Below are 23731 nucleotides of genomic sequence, written 5' to 3'. Positions count from 1 at the left end.
CGAATGTCACCACCTCAGAGAAGTCTTCTTTGACTACACAATCTAATAGCCAGCATCCACAATCCCGATCATATAATCTTGTTTTATTGTCTTTAACACATTTAGGGCTACCTAAAGTTTTCCTGTTTGTGTATCTAATTGTTGATTGCCTATCTGCTCCCATCTAGAATCTAACTTCCATGAGAGAGATTTTACTCTACAGTGCCTGGAATGCAGTAGGTGCTCAGCAAACACTTGATTGATTAACTACATCAATGCCTTTTAATATAAATCTCGGCATAAATAAAACAAATGCTGTCCCACCATGATCCCCAACATTTTGGGAATTGTAACTCTGGCAATTTAGCTAACTATCATATCAACAACTCAGGAGAGCTACAGCATACTTATTTTTACCTGAAGTGAATTAAAAGCAATTTTGTCTCAAAATAAGTAGAGCTATCTGGAGTATCTTAATGTAAAAATACAAACTCATTATTACAAAAAAAGATACTCTCTTATCTTAATTTATTCATAGGTAACAAAAAGTCTTTATTTCTTCAAAATGGGGCTCTTGAGCCCATTATGTAATAAAGCACTCAAAAAATTGCATCTCCCTGATGCTGAGTCAGGAGATAAGCCTTAAATGTAAGAAATAGCGACTATTGTGAGTATGTGAGATCTTGTAGGTAGAATCTTTTTTATGCTTTTTTTTTTTTTTTTATGCCTACAGCACCTGGTCTTCCTAGGTGGTCTCCCATCCAAGTACTAACCAGGCCCGACTCTGCTTAGCTTCCGAGATCAGACACGATCAGGCTTGTTCAACGGTGGCATGGCCAGGATCTTTTTTAAAGAGGCAATAAAAGTAATGCAGTTTAATAGATCAAGAATGCTCCCGGAGGAATGGTCTAATGTTCAAAGAGAATGTTGTGTACTTGAACTCATCTGTTCCCTTACAGTAATGCATCTATGAATTTGTATCTTTCTTTTCTGGATATTTTATTTATTTATTTTTTTTTGCCAAAGCAATATAATACGATAAAAAAATATATAAAAACAAGTCACTATAATTCTACCAGATCATCACAGCTACTATCATTTCTGTGTTTTTCTCTAGTCTTTTTGTTATAGAATATATTTTTATGTGATATAACTCATACTGAATAAACCATTTGGTATCTAGCTTTTCTTCCCATGTTGCTAAACCATAAACCATATAACCCTCATTTTTTATAAATACATTATATTTAACACTCTACAAGGTAACTAATTATTCCTTTATTTCTGAATCTCTAGGCTGCTTCCCCTTTTTCTCTATTATATAATGGTGTAATGAACATCTTTGGGAAAGAAGGTAGTATTTTCTTATTTTGGATTATTGCCTTAGACTATAAATCAGAGAGAGGAAGATTACTGAGTCAAAAGTATTATCCTTTTTCATAGTTCTTGTGTTATCTGTTACCTTTAATGTGACACTTCTTTGGTCTTCTGGTGAAAGTCCTTGAATTGGATGAACACCCAAGCATGGCAGAACAAATCCATTATACCTAAAAAGGTATAAAAAATTAAGAAAGCAGGAATATTAGACTAGTAGACAACATTACTAAAGAACAAGTAGGAAAGAATATTTTTAGGGCTATATTATTATTATATTTTTCTTCTCATTCTCTTTAAAAATGATCATTGATATTATAAATATGACATCATAACTGCATCCATACTAGTAACTCTGAGATCTTAATGAGAAGTAGCACCTTTCTGAGAGCTGTATAATCTTTTCAAATTCTCCTGAATGTTCAGCAACCACCACAAGAGCCATAACATTGGCCTGAAACAAAAAATAATAGTCAGAGTCACAAATAATATATATCCAATATAATTAAATAAAATTGTAATGTTTTCTGTGTTTTTAGTTATTTTTCCTCATTCATACTCCATCAATATAATCATAATGGCTATCGCCGAGTACTTGCTACATTTCAGGAACTATGTTCAGTGAACATAAATATTACTTCATTTAATCTACACAACCCTATGAGGTAGGCATTGCTGTAATCCATTGTGTAGATCAGGACGGAATTTTGGATGGAGTCAACTTGCCCAAGATCATTAGGCATATGTAACTCCAAAGCCCACACTCTTAATTAATCTGTCATAGTGAAAGATGGCTGTATATAAAAATGTACTGGCAATCACTTCTCACTAACACTTTTGGGGAAGCCCATGAAATGCTAGTTATAATGAATTTCATAAACGCTTATAAAAATTAATATTTTTTTCCAAACAAATCAAAATGTTTCAGAAAACTTTTACAATTTCTCCAAGATTTCCAGAATAATGTTAATTTTAAAATTGACAGATGCACTAATCCATATTGCTAATAAGCATGGTGGCTGAGAAACATGTTTTGGATTCAGACTATCTTGTCTGATCACTTTATGAGCAGTGTGTCTATTGGACAAGTTACTCTCTAGTCCTTAGTCTCCTCATCTATAAAATAGGCAATGGTTAGCTATAAAATAGTAGCTTTCTCAGAAGGTTGTTATGAAACATGAAATGAGATAATGTACAAAAAGGGCTTAGCTCAGTACTCACACAGTAAACACTTAATAAATGCAACTTATTATTGACTTATTATTACTGAAGCATCAGCATAGCATATCTAAATTTCGAGCTGTTCTAGCTTGAAATTAGTAGGAAAGAGAAAACAAAAGAAGAGGGAATTATAAATACGGACTTACTTTCTTGGCTTTCTCCAAGACATCATCCAGATCCTAAAATAAATAATCACAATTATTTTAGATGAATATGTAACTGCTCCTTGGCTGCATATTATCAATGTGGTTGAGGCACCACAAAGAATGACAAAGATGGCAAGAAACAGCATGGTGGAATGTGAAGAGCCTACACCCACCCACCTTCTGTTTACTCTTTTTCAGTAAAATCTAAGTTTTGTTACACTGCACTAAAAAGGAAATTTATTGTCCAATGTAAAGAACACTTCTCTGTCCTCCTCTTACTCTACCTCTCACCAGCATTAGAAACTCCTTACTCGTTCACTCCTTCCTTCCTGAAATATTTTCCACTCTTGGCTTCTGCAATACCACTCTCCTGCAAACACCACTCTCTTACTGGCTACTTCCCTGGCTCTCTCAGTCTCCTTCACTGGCTCTCTCTCTTCTGATTACAGGACCTTATGCTCCTTTCTCTGTACTCACTTTAAATGATCATATCCACAGGTTTAAATATCATTATTACACTAGTGAGTCCCCAATTTTTATCTCCAGCCTATTTTTCTCTCCAAACCCCAAGATTCACATTAAAAAATGATTATATGAATGTGCCAAATTCAACCCATTTGCTTTCCATTTGGATGGATATTAGGCCTTAATATGTGCCAAACATAACTTTTTATTTTCTCCCCAACAAACCTACTCCTTCTGCCTGCCCTGCCCAACCTATCTTCCCTCATCTCAGTAAAGGGCACCACCGTCCTCCCTACAGCATCAAGTCCTCTCTTTCTCTCCCTCTCTACATCCAATTCCTCACTCAGAACGTACTACAGATCCTATCTCTAAAATATACCTTGAGTCCATCTAATTCTCTCAAATTACCCAAGCAACCACCATCGCCTCTTGTCTATATACTGCAAAACCCTCCAAACTAGCCTTCTATCTTCCACTCTTGCTCTCCTCTATCCGTTTATTCACATCAGCAAAATGGTTTTAAATGGACATCAGAGCTTGTCGCTCTCAAAAGAAAAAAAAAATAAAGAAAAAAAAAAGAAAAAAAAAAGAAAAAGAAAAAAACCTTTACTAGATCTGCATTGTTCTCCTAATGCAATCCAAACTCCTTACTGACCTACCTCACCTATCTCCTGCAAACCCCTCCAGTCTTGTTTCATGCCTCTTCCTAGCTCATCAGGCTCCATCCAGCATCTTGGTAGCATGAACGTGCCAAATTCAACCTGCTTGCTTTCCTCACCACCGTACACCCATCTCCTTGTTTGGCTGGCTCTCTGTCTTTCCAGGCCCAACGTTAAGTGTCACTTCTTGAGAGGTTTCCTCCCTAAAACAGACTCCGTTCTTCTTTCTCTATTAAGAGCCTCTAGTTCCCAATGTAGCGGGCAAAACACTTTGTAACTCTGATCTTTGTGTTTGCTTCTCTCTTCCATTACAAGTGGAGCACGCAGTGAGTGGTAGCGAGTCCGTGTTTTGGAGAACCTGTCCTGGGGAAAGTGGATTCTCAGCCAGGAGCTGAGAGGCGGGTGGGATAAATAGCCAGGCCAAACGGAGGTAGGGGGAAGAACCCGTAATAGCGAATAAAAGTAGAGACAGACTTCTCGCTATTGAGAATCAGAAAAAACAAATCAGTATGACTGAGGTTAAATAGGAAGTCAGGAGCAAGTCACACGGGCCATGGACAGGGGCCTGGGAGGATCTGGGGCTTCGTGCTAAGGGAAAAGAGCAAAGGTGACCTGAAGGGAAAGGACGGGGGTCGCCCCGCTCCCACAGGCCGGGTCTCGCCGTTACATACGCGGTCAAAGTCTGAGTCGGCGAGGTGGCAGTGACAGTCCACCAACCCTAAGCCCACCGCGCCCATCGTCGCCGCCGCTGTGGCACTCTACACTCTGGCAGAGCCTCAGCCGGAACGCTGCTGCGGCGCTGGGCTGAGTTTCCGGCCGCACGCTTGTACCTTTCTCCTGTGGCACTCGCTTCCGCTTCCAGAGTTCCCGCCCACATTTCAAACTGGAAAAATGGCGGGGGCTCCTGACTCGGTGCGCCTTTCGCCTCCGCGGGACGCAGAGAGAGGTGTCGGGGCAGAAGACCGCACCTCGGCCTCCGCCACTTCCCATGAGGACTTCCGGGTGCGCTGCACCTCGAAGCGGGCCGTCACGGAAATGCTGGAACTGTGCGGCAGCTTCGTGCAACAGCTCGGGGAAGCACTGCCAGAGGAGATTCGGGAGCTTGCGCTGCGGGATGCGCAGTGGGTATGGGTCCAGAAACCATCTCTTGTCTTATCACCCCTTTACCCCAGGTCTCAGGGCTTAAGAATCCACGCCAGGCTTCCACAAAGTTAACGGTGCCCCATGCTTCCGTAGAAGCAGCCTGAGAAACCTGAGGGAACGAAACAGGTCTAGTGTCAGCTAGGTTATTATTAATTGCTTAGACCAGTGCTGTCCAATAGAAAAACACAAGGCGAGCTAGGTATGTAACTTAAAAGTAAGAAAAAAATAGGTGAAATTAATTTTAATAATATATTTTATTTAACCCATTATATCCAATATAGAGTTTTAATTTGTACCAATAAAAAATGGAAGAGGTATTTTACATTCTTTTTGTTCGTACTAATCTTTTCACATCTGGTGTCTGAAACTTACAGCTATCTTCTTCAGGACTAACCACATTTTAAGGCTCAGTCGTCCCAGTGGCTAGTGGCTCTCCTATTAGACAGTGCAGACTTATACTCTACGAGGAATTCTCCAGGAACGAGAATCCTGGAAGTCTGTACCAGGCTAGCTTTTGGCTTTACTTTTGCCTGTTTTGGTACATGTTGTGAAAAGATTGAAGACATTTTCCATAGAAGTCTAAGGAAGCTGTCTTGTTAGAAGCTTCTCTAAGATCATACACAGGTCTTTATAACACATCTCCCCTTCCTTTCTCCAATATTTTGCAAAGCCTTGAAGAAGATAGTATTTGGGGGGAAGATACAACAAATGGAAGGATTGATGCCTGTCATATGCAAGCACACAATCTATATGTAGAAAAAAAGTTTAAAATCTTATAATGCAGCACTCCTGTGAGTGTGAATGACCACAATGCAAACAATAAAAGTAAAGATTAAGAATAAGAATGAAGAAGCACTCCCTGAGTTGTGATTCTGTATTCCAGTTTTGTATACAGTGGCTCTTGTGTACAGAGGGAATCTCCTTGTAAGCCAAAGAAGAATAGAGACATACTTCAAGACATAATTTTTTGGGAAAAGACTGCTTCATTGTGTAAGGATCTTAGCGTTTGCTCCTTTCTAGGAAGTGCTAAGATTCTTAGAATATTTAATTATCTGGCAGAAAAAGAGGAACTCAGTTTAACCTAGTATACCTTAATGGGCAACAAAGTGAATTAGAGATAAAGGTTTGAAAACTTAAAACTACCAAGGGAATTCGCTTGTCCTTTAAATAAGAGAACAAAAGGCAGAGGCTTTAACTATGTTGATGTATATCTACCTAAAGCCACATAATATGATAACATTATTTAAAAAATGGTATTGATACAACTGTACCAATGAATACTACAAAGACAATTTGTATTCTCAGGTAATCCTTGAAAGTCTATCTATTAAGTCTATTTATTAAAATTTTAAAGTGTAAAATATGTACTTTAATTCATAATTATCATGCATTATTTGATTTATGCTTATTTTTAATTATACAAAATGTGCAAAAATACATCCTCATTGTAAAAAATAGCACAAAACAAAGTGTTTGAATTTCCCTCCCTTGTCCTTCTCCCTTCCTGGAAATAACTTACTATTTTGGAGGGCCCTTGGAGGGTGCATTCCTTCTATACCCTTTTCTATGGTTCGACATTTCTCTAATTTTTTCTTTTGTTTTTTTATATTAAAAAACAAGTGTCATATCTATGTATTATTAGCAACCTGCCCACCTCCCCCTCCTTTTTTTTTTTTTACCAAATATGTCTGACTATTATTTGTTAGTGTTATGTAGAGATATACTTCATTCTTTTTAAGTATCGTGTGGTGTGGATATATTGAATATTTAACCATTCTCTTAATTTTGAATTTAGATTTTATTTTCTCAGTATTTCATAATTTCAAGCAGTGTGAAATAAACATTCCTAGTACATCCTCTTTATGTTTTTATGAGAATAGTTCTTTAGGGTACATTGTTAAGAGTGAATTGTTAGATAATAGGGAATGTGCATTTAAAATTTTGGTGGTGCTACCAAATTCTTTTTGTCCTTTATTTTTTAATGTATTATGAACATTTTAACCCGACAGAAAATAGACTAGTACAGTGAACACCCATGTATTCATCACCAAATTTAAGTTGTCAGAATTTTCTACACTTCCTTTTTTAAAGCAAATCCCAGATCTTATGTCATTTCATCCCTAAATACTTCACTATACATCTCTAAAAATATACAGTCCTTTATCAAGTAGACATTAATTTCACTTTCTTTTAAGCATGTATATTTTTCCTTTTAACACTGACATTCCACAGCATATGTTATACTTATATCGTTGAGATTCAACTGAGCCCAAATTTGTTAGCTTTTATTTTTTTCTTTCATATAAGAAGTACATGTTTTGTTTTCAAGAATATTCTAAAATTTTGCATCAAATATTCTTATAGGTAGCATAACGGTTATCAGAACTAAAATGTAGGTAGATTCAATAATTGAAATGGAATCTTCATTGAAAATATACTAATAGGCTCGTCTGCCACTTTTCTTTATATTCTCTATCACAAATCTGAAATTGTTATTTTGCCAAAATATTTGAATTCAGTATTTAAAATTATTTTTAGTGACTTGACTATTGTGAATTTATTGCAGACTTTTGAATCAGCTGTGCAAGAGAATGTCAGCATTAATGGGCAAGCATGGCAAGAAGCGTCAGATAATTTTATGGGTATGTGATTTAACTTTTCCTTCTGTCATTAATTTCTGACTTATTTTTGTAGCTAATTTTATTTTGAATGCTAATTTATAATCACCATTTTCAGTGTTACTTCTCTTCCAAATTTTTTTTTACTGTGGGAGAAAAAAGAGAAAACTAATCTTGAGAATTATTGAAGTTGTAATCTGAGGCAAACAACACAGTAGGTACCTTGATCCTTTGTATATTCTATCTGGCATTCTCAACAAGACTTTCATCTGATTAATCTTTGAAAGTACCCTTGTCAGTAGTTTATTGCAAAATACTGTAGAACTATCCCCAGATGAAGAAACAGGCCCAGAGAATTCCTATGATTAATACCTTACAAATCCAGTTGTATTTTTACAAGTGATCCTGAGATAGTGAAGTATCCTTTTAGAAGTGTGAAGTTAAAGTATGATAGTACCATGTAAAGTCTGAGGTCACCATTTGGAGAAATCTTAAAAAAGACAACATTTTCCTGGTCCAATGCAGACTTGTTTGAACTCTAGCTAATGGTGTTGACTTATCTAAAGAACTCAAAGTTTCAGTAGAAAGAAAATATTCAGTGTAGGAAGGAAAAAATTCAGTAGAAAAATAATAATCAGTGTGGGAAGAGAGGCCATATTTTCCAGCAATGTCCAGGAGAAGGTCCACCCTGACGAAAGAGCCAGAGAGTTTTGTCTGGTGATATTCCAGACATCTGACCAGCATACGTTGAATACCACCAGTAACTGTTCTGATTATTTGCTTATACCCTCAAGCTGATTCCAAGCCCATCAAGCAACCCCTTGTGATTAAAATTTTTCTTCTCAACATTAAGATAATACTTTACCCAGAAGACTTCACTGTCTAATACTTAGGGTTTTTATAGTAGTTATTTCTTTAAATTCACCCAAATTCACTTTCTGGTTTACATTTTAAAACATTACAGATAATAGTCTACAGCCATGCCACCCTGAACAAGCCCGATTCCATCTGATCTCGGAAGCTAAGCAGAGTCGGGCCTGGTTAGTACTTGGATGGGAGACCACCTAGGAAGACCAGGTGCTGTAGGCGTAAAAAATAAGGGATTGTAAACTGACAAGGTCCTTGCAATCTGTGAGGTCAAGGGTTGCCTCGCCTAAAAAATCAATCAATAAATAAAAAATAAAACATTACAAATAATAACACTGGATTTCTCAAATATTATCAGAGTGATTGCCAGTAAGTAGGGAAGAAGGAGTATATCAGAATCACCTAGGGGTATTTTCAAACTATGCAGCCTTTCTTGTGTCTTTATCTGACTCTCATTCTGTGAAGTCACTTTGGAATTGCTTTATTGTTTGGTCCAGACTGCCTTTAGCAACACGGTTCATCAATTTATAGATTAATAACTGTATTTTCTGACAGGACGGCAGCCTGGGTCGAGTGTTTATATTCTTTGTCCTTTTTTTCCCCTTATTCTTATGAGTGGAAATAGTTGAAAATACACTTTTACCTTTTTTCATGGGCACTTGATAAATGCCAGTCACTATGCCAAATGCTGGGAAGTAGATGAAAAGACATGGTTGTTACCATTTAGGAACTCATCGTTAATGGAAGGAAATGGACAAGGAGTCACTATACTCTTTGGGAAGTGGGAGTAGACATACAGAATAGATCGTTGTTAAATTAAATGCATTTAATAAATGAGAATGTGCTAGACAGAAAGGAGGAAGGAAGGATATTTAAAGCAAATAAAACAGCCTGTACAGAGACACAAAGAAGTGATATGTTTAGAAAATGTCAGAAGTGAGTTGGGAAAACTAATGGCCAATATGGCCAGAAAGATTAGTTGGGGCCAGATCACAGAGAGCCCTGTAGGATATGCTAAGGAATTTGCACTTTATCTTATAATGGGTAACCAGTGAAGGTTTTTGAAGTAGAACTAACATCAAAAGGTTTGTGTTTGAGAAAGCTAACTGCTGGCTGTGTGGAGGATGAATTGGAGAAGGGAAAAATTCAAGGCAGACAGACCTTAGGGAGGTTATTGCAATAGTACAGCAAGATGGTTAAAGACTTGCCCTAAGACAGTGGGAAAGGAGAGAAAGAAAAACGTTCAAGAGCTGTTCAGGAGATGGAATTAGCATTTGATCTAATATATAGAAGCAGTAAGTAAGCATCAAAAAGGCAGAGGTTTTTGTTTATTTTGTTCACTGAGATCATTGTATAAAGGAATGAAGTAATGAAGGAATATACAAATATACGTACAAGTAAAAACAACTCAGGGTAGTTAAGAGAGGCCCCTTATCTACCCTGAGCGGACTTGAATTCAGGAGGCTTGACCAGGCACATTTAAGAATTAAAATGTAAGTTCCTTTAGAGCAGGGACTATATTTGTTTTTTTCATTACTGTGTTTTCAACACTTACCTTTACACATAGTAGGCACCCACTAGATATTTGTTAAATTAATGACTAATCTTCCCTGCTCAAATTGTTTATACATTTCAATCTTATAGGTTTATCATTAGGTGGCGCTAAGAAACCATTGTCCTTTCTACACAGAAGATTTAGCTGAGAGACTTGATTTTTTTTTTTTGTTTTAACTGATTGTGAAGTAGTTCATTATTCTTGTCAGGTTAGTTCTTGACTTTTTAAATGGGTAAATTAAAATTTCGGGAGGTCTAACTGAAGTGTCCTATGATAGATGATTGGATAAAGAAGATGTGGCACATTTATACAATGGAATATTACTCAGCCATAAGAAAAGATGAAATACTGCCATTTGCGACAACATGGATGGATCTTGAGATAAACATGTTAAGCGAAATAAGTCAGACAGAAAAAATTGAAAACCATATGATTTCACTCATGTGAGATATAAAACTGAAAGCAACAAACAGACTTATGAACATGAACAGTGGGTTAGTGGCTACTAGAGAAACGGGGTGAGGGAAGAGATAGTTAGCGGTAAAAGGGGTCAAATATTTGTTGACAGAAGGAAATCTAACATTGGATGGTGAACACACATACTATTGAATTGTACACTTGAAACTTATTTGATTTTATTAATGTCACCCCAATAATTTTTAGTAAAAAATTAGGGAGGGCTGCTTATTTACATGACTGTTCAAAATAAGAAACAATGTCTCTCATACGACTCTCAAAAGAAGTAATTTAGTTGGACTTCTTACATGAACGAAAGGCCATACCCAATGTTCCTCAATTATCTTTACCCAGTAAGTATATGCTAATATATGTCAGCAATGTCTCAAAATATTTCGTTTCCAAAAATATTGTACTTCTCCCTAATGAAGCTTCTACTCAGTAAAGTAAATAGATCCGTTTCTAGCATAGACTTTGACACTTTGAATACATGATGTAAGACCGATTAAGCTGAGGACCTAGCTCTTTAGTCTTTTTAACGACTTAATATCTGTTACTCTTTGAAATGATTTTCAAAGTGAGACTGATGTATCACCTGCATTCATTTCATCTAGGGTGCTTAATGTGTGGGCCCCATTCCAGAGATACTACTGAATCAAAATTTCTGCACTTTTGACAAGTTCCTCAGGTGATTATTCATTCTGATAAAGTTTGAAAATCACTATTTAAAAACAAAAGAAATCAACTGATAAACGGTTTTAGCTAAATTAGTCACTATATCTTTTACTTTTTTCTGACATTTATCCAGTTGAGCCTATTTCAGATATAGCTACTCCATTTACTACTATCACAGCTTGGGTTCAGCACATAAAAAATTCAAAACTTGTTAGCATCCCTGACATTAAATGCCCTTTACAGTCTAGTTCCTTTATCATCCTTTCCTTATACTTTATCCTGCAGCCATTTAGAACTTTTTCCCAAAAGCTATATGATCTTGCGAATACTGTTTCCTCTGCCTAAAATGCTTCCCCCTATTTTTTTTTCTTACCTATTTTTATCTGTTGGATTTATACTTATATTTCAAGGCCCAGTTCAAATGTTACTTTCTCTTAAAAGTCTTAAATTCCACAGGCAGAGTTAGCGTTCCATTGTTCTGTGTCCCGGTAGCATTTTGTTCTTATCTTTATTGAATTTATCAAGTTGCTTTGCAATTACTTGTCTTTTTCTTCTAGTGAACTGTGAGCTCTTAGAGAGTAGGGATCGTGATATGTTCATCTTTGTATTTCTCTGATTTTAGACTGGCTTCCCATTAAGTGCTTATTCAATGCGTAATTGAATTCGTCACCAAAGTGGGGGCATCATTAACTTGCCATTTTGTTTTCTTTAATTATTGCATTTTCTAAATTTAGTTTATTTATATTACATTTCCATATAGAATATAAACAATGTGTTATAAGGAATTTTTAAATTATTTTTCCCCATGAAATAGATTCTGATATCAAAGTACTCGAAGATCAGTTTGATGAAATCATAGTAGATATAGCTACAAAACGTAAGCAGTATCCCAGAAAGATCCTCGAATGTGTCATCAAAACCATTAAAGCAAAACAAGAGATTCTGGTAAGACAATTTACCTTTAAAGCAGTAAATTTTATGTTTTATCTGTTTTATTACACTAAAGTTAAAGTATAAGATCCATGTGGAGATAAATGGTATTTTGTTTCCTTTGTCTTTCCTGCCTTAATTACTACTGTTTGTCTTTTCCTATTTTAAGTCACTAGGTTTTGAACACAACTGATACTAAAATAGAATTTAAAGATGGAAGATTGACAATGACTTTCTAAATCCGAGACCAGCAAGGAAAAAGAAATTTATCTTCTAAGGCTTTTCTTTCTGTTTGTCATTTGTGTTTGGCATTTATTTGTATATGATTATATATTTTGGAAAGTACTTTAGTAAAATTGATGATGAAGATTGAGTACCTATTCATAGTACTGAAATTTGCTTTATGAATTGTTTGTAATTAATTTTTTTCCAAAGGTCATGATGGGGCTGAAGTAGGTCTGCTGGAAATGGCTTTGCCTCTGCAGTAAGAAATGTATGTTGCTTTAGATTGTGCTATGCTATTTGTCCTTAGTTTTTGAAATTAATATACTTAATATATAAATCTTCTAGTTGCTTCCCTTTCAGGAATTGTTTTAGACAGTAAAGGCAAGTACTTTATCTAAAATATTTTTGTCATTCTATAAGAAAAAATATTTATAAGTAGAATTTTTCATTTTTTTCTTCTGTAGCAGTTCTCAAAGAACTATCCACTTCATCTCCCTATCCCCTTTTTAAAGTTTCTTTAGGAAAAACATTTAAAATGTGTTTATTTTCCAGTATGTCCCTCCCTGTAATTATACCTCCCTCCCCAAAGAAAACATGGTATTCAGTATTTCATAAAAGAAAGAAAGTCGGCAGGCCTAGGTGAGGTATAGCTGTAGAAGATTAAAAAGTGATACAAAATGGCTGGGATGAAGATGCTAAAGACTGCTTTTTTAAAAGAAAAAAAACAAAAAAACAAAAACCTTTTTAGCTCTTGCTAGCTTTGAGCAAGAGTAAAGAGAATATTTTCCTCTTTCTTTTTGCCTGAATTGTGGCTCCTGTTCCTATAGTTCTGCTACTGTAGTCTCAGCGTGTCACAAGATACATAGGCTTTAGTGTTGCTGACATGGTGGTGGCTTAGCCACTTTTTAAATCAGAGTTTTGTGGGAACATGAGTTCTGAGTTCCAACATTTGTGTTAAAATGAACTTTTGAAAAAACAAAACAAAACAGTTCATTCATAGTTTGGAGACTACCTATTACTTTAAATACAAAATTTAATCTCTATACCTTTAATTTGCTTAATTGCTTTACTTATGCTTTTTTTTTTGTGGTGCTATTTCTTAGTGTATGCAGTAGGTGGCAATACTATAAAAGGTATAATTCAGACTTAGGTTGACTTTTTTCCTCCCTTCCCTACAGATTTCAAGATCCAATTTTTGTTGTTTTGGCAAAAGAATGGTACTACTGACTAATAGTATATTTGCCTATGTTAGCTGAAGGAAATGTTTATATGAGGCATTAAGTGGTTAAATTAAATGTTTTGATTTATATTATGTTTAGAAGCAGTACCACCCTGTTGTACGTCCATTGGACCTAAAATATGACCCCGATCCAGGTGAGTCTGTTCATTTGTGGTAAAAATGAAGCATCAGCTTGTAATTTTCAAGAAGTCCTAATACTCTTTTAAAGTTGTCAGCAATAAGAGTATTTTCCTTTTGATGTTCTAACTCACTACCAGTCATCCATGTTTAGTGAAGACTAAGGATTATGAGAACTTGCTCTAAACCTATTGATTCAGAATCTCTAGGAGTAGGACCCAAGAATCTGGACTTTCGTAAGGCTCTCCTGACCGAGAATATTATAACACCTTTCCAGTCTCTAACTTCTATTATAACACCCTCCTATCTCTAACTGCTTTTATACTATCCATTTTTTGCATTACAGCCAGCTATACTATTGAAGCACTCATGGTGTCACTACCCAGTGACATTGGTTTTTCATCATTTATAAAATAAAATCCAATAAAAATATAATGTTGAACTTAGGAAGAGATATACACACTTGCTATGCCTTTGAATTCAATTCTGTTTCCATTTAGATACATTCTCTGAAATAGAGAGAAATCTAATTGATTCAGTTATGTAAATTCGGAAACAGAACTGGCATTGCTAAAAATGTGGATCATATATATTTTTAAATGACTCCATTCTCACATTTAAAAATTTGTAAAAATTTTCCTAAGAAACCTCTTGGAATTTCCCTTTGTAATTCAAAAGTACCATTTCTGAACTATTAGAAAAACAGTTAAGACCTTGGTTTATTTGTAAGGATATTTATACTTAGAGATTTTGAGTACCTTACCTTTATCGAATTCTGAGCTACTTCCTGTCCCCTACCCTCCCCAAATCTCCAGATAAATGGAATAAACTGAGAAAGGGAAGTACAAACATAAAGATACTCTGAAATTGGTTAAAATCACAGCATTTGCTGTATTTGAAAATAAAAATCGACCTAGGACCTACTGCTTAATTGTCATGGTTCACTAAAAAGGGATAGTTGCCAAAATACAGTGGTTGACATATACTTGTTTTGGTTTTGAACAACATAAAAATAAGATTTAAAACTTGTGCTATCATAATATACTCAAGTATTACTACTTTTTAGATACAGTTAATTCTCCTCTAAAGAAACTTGGTAACTTTTTTATTTTAGGAGGGAAAACAAATTAAATGATCCTTTGAAGGTCTACGTGATTTTATTCCTACCATTCCAGTTATGTAGTATTAGAAAAATCTCTGTATCATATGATTCTCACTTCAAAAGTAAGCAAAGGAATAATCAAAATCTATCTTTTGGATAAATTCAGAAGAGGTTTTTTTCATTATACATTTTCATATGACTATGAGCTTAGAATAGCGTCAGCTCTTTAAGCACAACAAAATTAAGTTTTATTAGCTGTATATTCTCGGATAAGTCCCTTCAAGCATTAGTTTCTTTATGGCAAATTCTAGATTTGGAGCCTGATGCTGTAGGTGCGAATACCAGCTTTATCACTAAATATTACAGAAATGTCCTGCCTCTGTACTGAGGTTGTTATGAATCACATGAGATAAGAGGCTCTATAAACTATAACAAATATATTAGTAGTTGGTAAGCAGATGCTATGTAAGAAACCTATTATAAATTTTATCCCATTTTCAACAGTATGCTTTATAATACTGCGTAGCTTATAATGTACCTGTTAAAATCATATGAAATTAATTAAAATGGCTTAGGGGAAATGTGGAAAGCATAAATTTATATGGCACCTAAAAATCTGAATCAGCTGCATGGAAAAAGTTTTATAGGAACTCGTTGAAGGTTTTTTTCTTTTTGTTGCTAGACTATTAAGTGATATCCCTTTTTTTTTTTTTTTGAGAGCTGACACTTTTAAAGGTTGTCTGGTTTTCAAAATACGATACACTCATCCCTTGGAATCTGGGAGATTAGTTCCAAGACCCGCACAGATACCAAAATCCATGGATGCTTAAGTCCTTATTTAAAATACCACAGTATTTGCATATAACCTACCTACTTGCTTCTGTGTACTTTAAATCACCTCTAAATTAGTTATAATACCTAATACAGTATAGATGCAATGTAAATAGTTATACTATATTGTTTAGGGAATAATGACAAGAAAAAAGTCTAGATGGAACCATCATAAACCTAACTATATAGTACATGTCTGCAGCAGTGTAACATTTTTTCCTCAAATATTTTTAATCCGCTGTTGGTTGAATCCACGGATGTAGAACCCGCGGATGCAGAGGGAGGGCCAACCATACTTAGGCGATGTGTATAACACTGATTTGGCATAATTATGTTAGAAACTTTTGGAGGATACAGAAGTAAAGCAGACATATTTACTCTACAAAGAGCTTATGTTTGAGTGGAAGAAATAAGAGATGAACATAAAACAGGATCTTTTATGCCCTCTGATTCCTTTCCCAGTTTTTGCCATCTGATAAATGGCACCTTCACGTACATATTGCTTGAGCCAGAAGTCAACCTTGAGTTTTTCCTCTCCTGAACTCCTCATATCCAGTCCATCAATAAGTTCTACAAATTATTTCTTTGAAATGTAATCTCATTATCCACTTCTAGGTCACCATCACTCTAGCCAGGATTTCTACACTTGCTTTCTAGAAGGTCTTCTTGTTTTACCCTTCCTCTCCTTCCTTCCATTTTATATACATCAGGCACAATTGATTTTTTTTTTAATCTTTGAAATATTTCAAATGTATAGAAAACATGGAGTATAACATAATGAGCATTTTTGTACCTACTCATACGCGAGGGCTCTTCACATTTTGCCAAACTTGCTTCATACATTTTTAGGAACTAAAACGTATGGATATAGTTGAAACTTTATTTGCACCCCTTAACCATTCCTCCACTCCCTTTTACTTCAAAAGTAACCACTATCCTCAAGCCCTGTGGATCCTTCCTATTCATGTCCTAGTGCTTTTACTTTATAGATATGTATCCATAAACATGTCTGGCATCTGTTTTTAAATTTTATATAAATTGTATATATTGGCTATATATTATTCAACTTAACGTTTTCCCCTCAACATTGTACACACACATAGCTCTCTGTTCAATTAGCTACTGTATAGTATTCCAGAGTATGAATATACCAGTTTATCCATTCCTCTCCTGAGGGACACTTAGATTGTAGTTTTTTCTTCTATAAACAATATTGCAATGACCATTCTTATACCTGTCTCCTTAAGTGGTATAAATATGCCACAGATTTTCTGGGATAGATTTCTGGAAGCAGAATTTCTAGGTCATAGGGTTTGTTTCTATTTATCTTTATTGCATTTAAGCTTTTTTACCTCTCCAAAGTAGTGATGTCAGTTTACACTCCCACCAACAATGTTTGAAAGTTACTTGCTTCTTCACATTTTGCCAACAATTCTTAGTCTTTATATATATATAATACATATATTATATATAATTCGATGGACATACATTAGTATTTAAAGTGAGGTCGAGCACCCTTTCCCATGTTTTTTGACCCTACAATTTCTTCTGTGAGTTGTTTATTTATAATCTTTGCCCATTTTTCTATTGGGTTGTTTCAACTTATTCATTTCTAAGAGCCATACACAAAGGCACATGTACATATGCACATGCGTGTGCATTTTAGATGCTAATCCTTTGGATATAAACACTGTAAATATCTGTTGTCAAGTATTGGCTTGTCTTTTAACTATTTGTAATGTGTACATATATATATTCACATACACACACACACGTATGTATATATCTTAATGTAGTAGAAATTACTAGGTTTTCTCCTTTATAATTTTTTCTTTAAGAAATCCTCTACACAGGTGGCATAAAGACCCTTTGTTATTTTCTTTCTTTTTTTTTACAATTCAGCAGTAAGTCATATATATATTACATTGTGTGTTCACCACCTATAGTTAGATGTTTTTCTGTCACCACATACTTGACCCCTTTTACCCCAACTACCTCCCACCTCCCCGCTTCCCTCTGGTAACTACTAGTCCGCTGTCCATGTACATGAATCTCTGTTCATTTGTCATGTTTGTTTGTTGCTTTTAGATTTACATCTTACATATAAGTGATATCATGTGGTTTTCAACTTTTTCTGTCTGGCTTATTTCACTTAGCATGATTATCTCGAGATCCATCCATGTTGTTGCACATGGCAGTATTTCATCTCTTATAGCTGAGTAATATTCCACTTTATATATGTACCACAGCTTCTTTATCCAGTCATCTATTGTAGAACACTTCAGTTGCTTCCATGTTCTGGCCACTGTGAATAACGCTGCTGTGAACATTGGTGTGCATATATCTTTTCAGATAAATGTTTTCAAGTCTTTGGGATAAATACTCAGTAGAGGGATTGCTGGGTCATATGGTAGATCTCCTACTGTAAATGTTACTCTAATGGGTATGAGATGATATGTCATTGTGGTTTTGATCTGCATTTCCCTAATAGCTAGCAATGCTAAGCATCTTTTCATATGTTTGTTGGCCATTTGTATATCTTCTTGGGAGAAGTGTCTGTTCAGGTCCTCTGTCTATTTTTGAATTGGATTGTTTGTTTTTTTGTTATTGAGTTATATGAATTCTTTGTATATTTTGGATATTAGGCCTCTATTGGAGGCATTGCTTGCAAATATATTTTCCCATTCAGATGGTTGTCTCTTTGCCTTATTGACTTTTTTTTTGCTCTATAGAAACTTTTTAGTTTGATATAATGCCATTCCTTTATATTTATTTTTACTTCCCTTGCTTTTGAGGTCAAATTCATAAAATCCTCTTTAAGTCCAAGGTCCATGAGTTTAATACCTATGTTTTCTTCTATGCAATTTATTGTTTCAGGTTTTATATTCAGGTCCTTAATCCATTTTGAGTTAATTTTGGTGTGTGGTGATAGACAGCGGTCTAGTTTCATTATTTTGCAGGTGGCTTTACAGTTTCCCCAGGACCATTTATTGAAGATGCTTTCCTTTCTCCATTGTATATTTTTACCTCCTTTGTCAAAAATTATTTGCCCGTATAAACGGAGGTTTACTTCTGAACTCAATTCTGTTCCACTGGTCTGTGTGTCTTTTCTTCTGGCAATACTATACAGTTTTGATTGTTGTTGCTGTAGTATAATTTTAAGTCAGGCAGAGTGATACCCCCAGCTTTATTTTTTTTCCTCAGGATAGCTTTGGCAATTTGGGATCTTTTGCGCTTCCATACAAATCTGATGGGTTTTTTTGTTCTATTCTTCTGTTATTTTCTTTACAGAGTTTTGATTATCATGTGTAGATCTTAAATCCATCTGAATTTTTCTTTTAATTTTATGACGAAGGTGTGTAAATTACTACCATGATGATAGCCAGTTGTCCTAGCACCATTTATTGAATAGTCCATCTTTTTCCATGTCCCTCTTTAATATACTAAGTTTCCATATGTTTCAGGGTCTTTTCCGAGGCCCCCTTTTTAATTTTCTTGGTTGACTTGGCTGTCTCTGCAGCATTATCACACTTTTCAAGTTACTGTAGTTTTATAGGAAGTCTTGATGTCTTGTAGTTTCTTCAAAAATTTGTTGCCTATTCTTGGCTCTTCATTCTTCCACAGGAATTGTTAGGATCATTTTGTTAAATTGCATGAAAAATCTTACTGGGATTTGATTAGAATTACATTTAATTTATAGATTAATTAGGAGAGAAGTACCATGTTTACAGTATATGTCTTCCCATTTGTGAGCAGCACATTATATCTCATTTTGAGTTTTTCAGAATGCCCTTCAATAGTGTTATGAGCACATGTAATAAAGATGATTATAGGAGTGCTGCCTGCTTGCTACGTCGCGACCAGTGTTATCTGAGAGAGTGGATATGATAGCCATTCTGTAATGCGTGTAGAGAAGTGTTTAAAAACATATAATAAAAACGGTTATAAGAAAAAAGGTAGTGTTTTATAAATTTCTTTATATAAGTTTTACACATCTTTTATTTGTTCCTAGATACCTTACCTTTTTGTAGCTGTTGTAAAAGGTAACTTTTTAGGATTACATATTATAATTGAAAATTGAATATCGCTAATGTTTAGGAACACCACTGATTTTTATTTACTGAACTCTAGTGGTTTAATTTTAATTAGATTCTTTTAAATGTAGATAATCAAATCATTTACAAGTTATGATGGGTTTTGTCTTTTCTCTAACTTTACACATCTTTTTTTTTGTCTTATTACATTGATTAGAACCTCTTATTTTTTTCTCTTTTTGTCTTTATTGAAATATAATAGACAATTAGTTGCTTAGAACCTCATATAATGACTAGTAATGGTGATAATGGTCATAGTATTTTAAAATTCTGAATAAATGTTTAATTTTATTAAATACTTTCGTATCAACTGAATCATATATTTATTTAACCAACTTTATTGAGGTATAATTTATATATAATAAAATACATGTATTTAATGTGTACAGTTTGAGTTTTGATAAATGTACATACAGCTATGCATCCATCACCACAATTCAGATATAGAACATTTTCCATCATTGATACAGTTTCTTTTGTCCCTAGATCATATCCTTTTTTTGTTTATAACACTGATAGTATGGTGAATTAACAATGACAGATTTTTCTAGTGGTTATCTTTGCATTCATAGAGAAAACCCCACTTTCTCATTAATGTATTTTTCCTTTCATACACTGTTGAATTAAATTTACCTATATTTTATTTAGTATATTTACCTATAGTACATTTACATCTATAGTCACACACGCAAAAATGACTTGTGATGTTTTAAAATATACTGTCCCTTTCCAATTTTGTCATCAAGGTTATACTGTCCTCATAAAATAGTTTGTAAACATAGACATTATTTGTTTTTTAAAGAGAGGATAGATTATAAAACAGCCTAGTGTGTGGGAGGCAGGTGATAGTTGACTTAACTGATTTAGCATACTTTTGTACTTTTTTTCTGATTCATATAAATGTTTATTTCATATGTGCTTTGGGATATACTCTTTTAATTTTTTATATTTATCCAATGATGTTTTGGACAAAGGTGGGGAGTTTGTAAACTTCCAAGACAACTTGATTAGAAATCTAAGATACTCTTAAAAAAACACAAATCACATTTCATTCTTCTGCTTAAAATCTTAAAATCTTCCAATTTTAAAAAATATATAATTAACTTCACACTTCGTAGCATTCCCTTACAGTCTGGCTGTCACCTACTTGTCCAGGTCCATTTCAGGCTGTCACCTACTTGTCCAGGTCCATTTCATTCCTTTTGCTCTTGCCCTGCGGCCCATCTTTCAGTCCTTGGAAAGTGCTTCTCTTTCACACGTGCTTTTCCTCAGTGCTTCTCTCTGAACTGCTGCCTCTTCAGGTATCTTCTCTAACTACCCTGATTAAAATAGCCTCTCCCAGTTTTCCGTCATAACTCGTTTATTTTCTTAATAGCATTGTTACAATATATAAGTACTTGTATATTCCCTGGTCTCTCACAAAACTGAAAGCTCCATGAGCTTTTTTATGAGTTTGTATTTTATGTAGCAAACATATAGCACCATGCTTAATAAATGCTGAATGACTATTATTCATCCACACATTCAGTATATTTACTGTATGTCTACTACATGCCAGAACTGTTCTCAATGTGGAGGATATAATGGTGAGCAACATAGACAAGGTTCTTGCTCTGTGGACCTTATGTTCTAGTGGGAGCAGAAATGTATAAAATCTGAAAAAATGAGTAATGTCAGTGCTAAGGTGATGCATCCAGGTAATGAGAAACACTTTTCTGAAGAAGTAACAAGAAGGAATTTATCTTATGACAAGAGGAAGAGCTTTTCAATTAGAAGAGCTGGAACAAGGCTTTTAAATCTGAGCTTGAATATTTATGGAACAAAAGACCACTGAGGCTGTAGTGGAGGGAACATTGGGAAAGAGCATTACAAGATAAGCTTAGAGTCTTGGCTGAGGCCAGATGAACACAGCCAAGCATTTGAAAGTTTTTAGTGCCTTACGAGAGAGATACAGTCTTCAGTACTGACGGATCTGATGAGGTACAAGTGGGAATGCATGCAGAGGATTATATACCTGCTACCTAGCAGGTGGGTGCAACAGATTTAGGTTGTAGCATAGGGTTATCTTCCAGAAAGTCATAAATCACTGCTCAGTTTTGGGTTTCATTTTTACCAAGAATGCTACTTTATAATTCATGGTCTTATTCATTCCTTTAGGTGCTCCATTAGAAACCAGTACAAGTCAGACATCCTGTGTTATACACGCTCTCATCTAGGTTTATAAAATACATCGGAAGGAGAAAGGAAGCACTTAGTTAATGCTTTTTTTGCTGAATTTCTGGATTTGCTCAGGCTTTTAGAGGTTCATGTTTCCTAGTTTCGTCAGTGCAGTGACCTGAAAGCAAAACTAGGTTGATTACTCAATCTTTCATTTCCACTTTTTCATTTCCCTGTTTTAAAAAGCCAGTGACTAGGGAAGGCAGTATCCTCAGGGGTGCCTAACTTCCACATTTTTAAGAGCACACTTTTTTTTTAATATTCTTGCATCAGTCTTCTGATTAGCTATCTACCAATAAGATGAGTTTTCATATGTCAGTTACAATCTTTTGTGATCTTATTAATAATAAACGAATAATTGCTTCCATATTATCTTCTTTTTAAAAACGTTCTTTGAAGTTAATTGAACAGACTCCCTTTTTCCCCTCTGTCCTTCACTAAACGTGATGACAAGGAGCTATTTTTAGTTTCTCTACACTAGATGCGACCATACTTCCATATCTTTTGCTGACCCTACAAGCAGAGAACTTAGAGGCAGTTCCTCTTCTTTCATAATAATGCCGACTTGCTTAAGCCAGTGCCAGAATATTTACAGGTAGCCACTTACAAACGGTTATGTTTCAAGAATTCATATTTAATCTGAGCTTTGGAATTTGAAATGCACTTCTCCTGAAAAATAATTTCAAAATGGTAATATAAAGGATAAGTTTCTAGGTGACCCTTTAAAGACCTATTTAATATAATGCTGAAATACTACACGTTTATGATGAAAAACATTAGGTAAATCGCCTTTCAGATGCATACTAGTTCCACCACATGGGTTTTAAATAGGACTTGTGGGTATTTGTTTGGGTCCCTAAACTCCTTTGTGTGTGTGAGATAGTAAATAGTGGTACCATAAAGGTGTTCCCATCAAGGCTGCGGTGAGAGAGCCACTGTGAGCGCCTGGAGGAAGCCACTATGAGCATATTTTACTTCTTGAACAGCTTCCCATCCCCCTTCGGAGCGATAATTGCTTTATTTTTCTGTTTACTTTTTGTTTACTGTTGTGTCTATCGCTAATTCTCTCCTGCATGTCAGCAACCAGCCACTGGCATGTGAGACATTCTTAAATCACATATTTGTATATCAGTAGTACCTTTATGCCCTTACTAGTTACAAAAGTAATCTTAAGTGAGGGAGTGAAAAGTTTGTATAGTTTGCAATTTCCTAAGTAGAAGTTAATGTTGGAAAGTGCTTTTTTGATGCATTTACAGATAACAGTCACATATTTAGTGATGATTTTTGTGTTTGTTTTTTCTCCTTTGTATGTTTTTTTAATAATTGTTTTGTTTTATTCCTCAAATTATGGTTCTCTTTAGTTTTCAATGAAAGGAATTTAATTAACTTGAAAAAGCTACTCTAACATTAATAGTTAAAACAGATTTAACTACAGAGTCAAAAAAAATAAATTGTATTTGGTAAAAAATTAAAAATAGAACAAGAGATTTTGATTATATTGGAGCTGATTTTTTACCATTTGTTAACGTATATTCTTATGAGTATAGTATGATTTTTGGTAAAATGATATTTTGGAAGATTACATATAGAACATAGAGAAGCATGGACATATAGAACATAGAGGAGCATTGGATTCTAGGAGGTGTAGGTTCTAATTCTCTTTCATTCTAGATATATTTCTCAGGTCTGGAAGCTTGTTCCCTTATCTACGAAAGGGGGCCGTGAAACCAGCTTGCCTCACAGGGTCACCAAAGGTTTACATAAGATTGATTGGCAGTGTATGCCATATGCCACCATAGGAATGGGCTGTCAGAGGA

The 23731-nt window shown here is 34.9% G+C and overlaps 2 protein-coding genes and 1 non-coding gene across 5 annotated transcripts in view; 2 read left to right on the top strand and 1 right to left on the bottom strand.

The window, feature by feature from the left end:
* The window catches only part of TATDN3 (TatD DNase domain containing 3), a 15279-nt gene extending 10469 nt beyond the window's left edge, over positions 1-4810 (bottom strand). For 2 of the 3 annotated variants that reach the window (XM_006907710.3, XM_006907711.3), the window contains exons 1-4: positions 4516-4663; positions 2721-2753; positions 1734-1807; positions 1442-1526 (exon numbers count right to left, since the gene is read on the bottom strand). In XM_006907710.3, the coding sequence (XP_006907772.1) occupies positions 1442-1526; positions 1734-1807; positions 2721-2753; positions 4516-4581 (258 nt within the window). In that variant the 5' untranslated portion in view covers positions 4582-4663. The other variant, XM_025043912.1, reaches the window with a different exon arrangement.
* Positions 4700-23731, top strand: part of NSL1 (NSL1, MIS12 kinetochore complex component) — a 25003-nt gene continuing 5971 nt past the window's right edge. The window contains exons 1-4 of the mRNA XM_006907709.3: positions 4700-4969; positions 7554-7629; positions 11973-12103; positions 13633-13687. Of these exons, the coding sequence (XP_006907771.1) occupies positions 4736-4969; positions 7554-7629; positions 11973-12103; positions 13633-13687 (496 nt within the window). The 5' untranslated portion in view covers positions 4700-4735. The remainder of the gene's footprint in view (positions 4970-7553; positions 7630-11972; positions 12104-13632; positions 13688-23731) is intronic.
* On the top strand, positions 8576-8694 carry LOC112476468. The gene has a single exon (XR_003045115.1). It is a non-coding gene; the product is annotated as a 5S ribosomal RNA (ribosomal RNA).

This window comes from Pteropus alecto, unplaced genomic scaffold (genome assembly GCF_000325575.1).
Source record: "Pteropus alecto unplaced genomic scaffold, ASM32557v1 scaffold101, whole genome shotgun sequence".
Lineage (NCBI taxonomy): Eukaryota > Metazoa > Chordata > Mammalia > Chiroptera > Pteropodidae > Pteropus > Pteropus alecto.
Note: the sequence above shows the minus strand (reverse complement) of the source record. Positions and strands in the feature narration are given on the sequence as shown.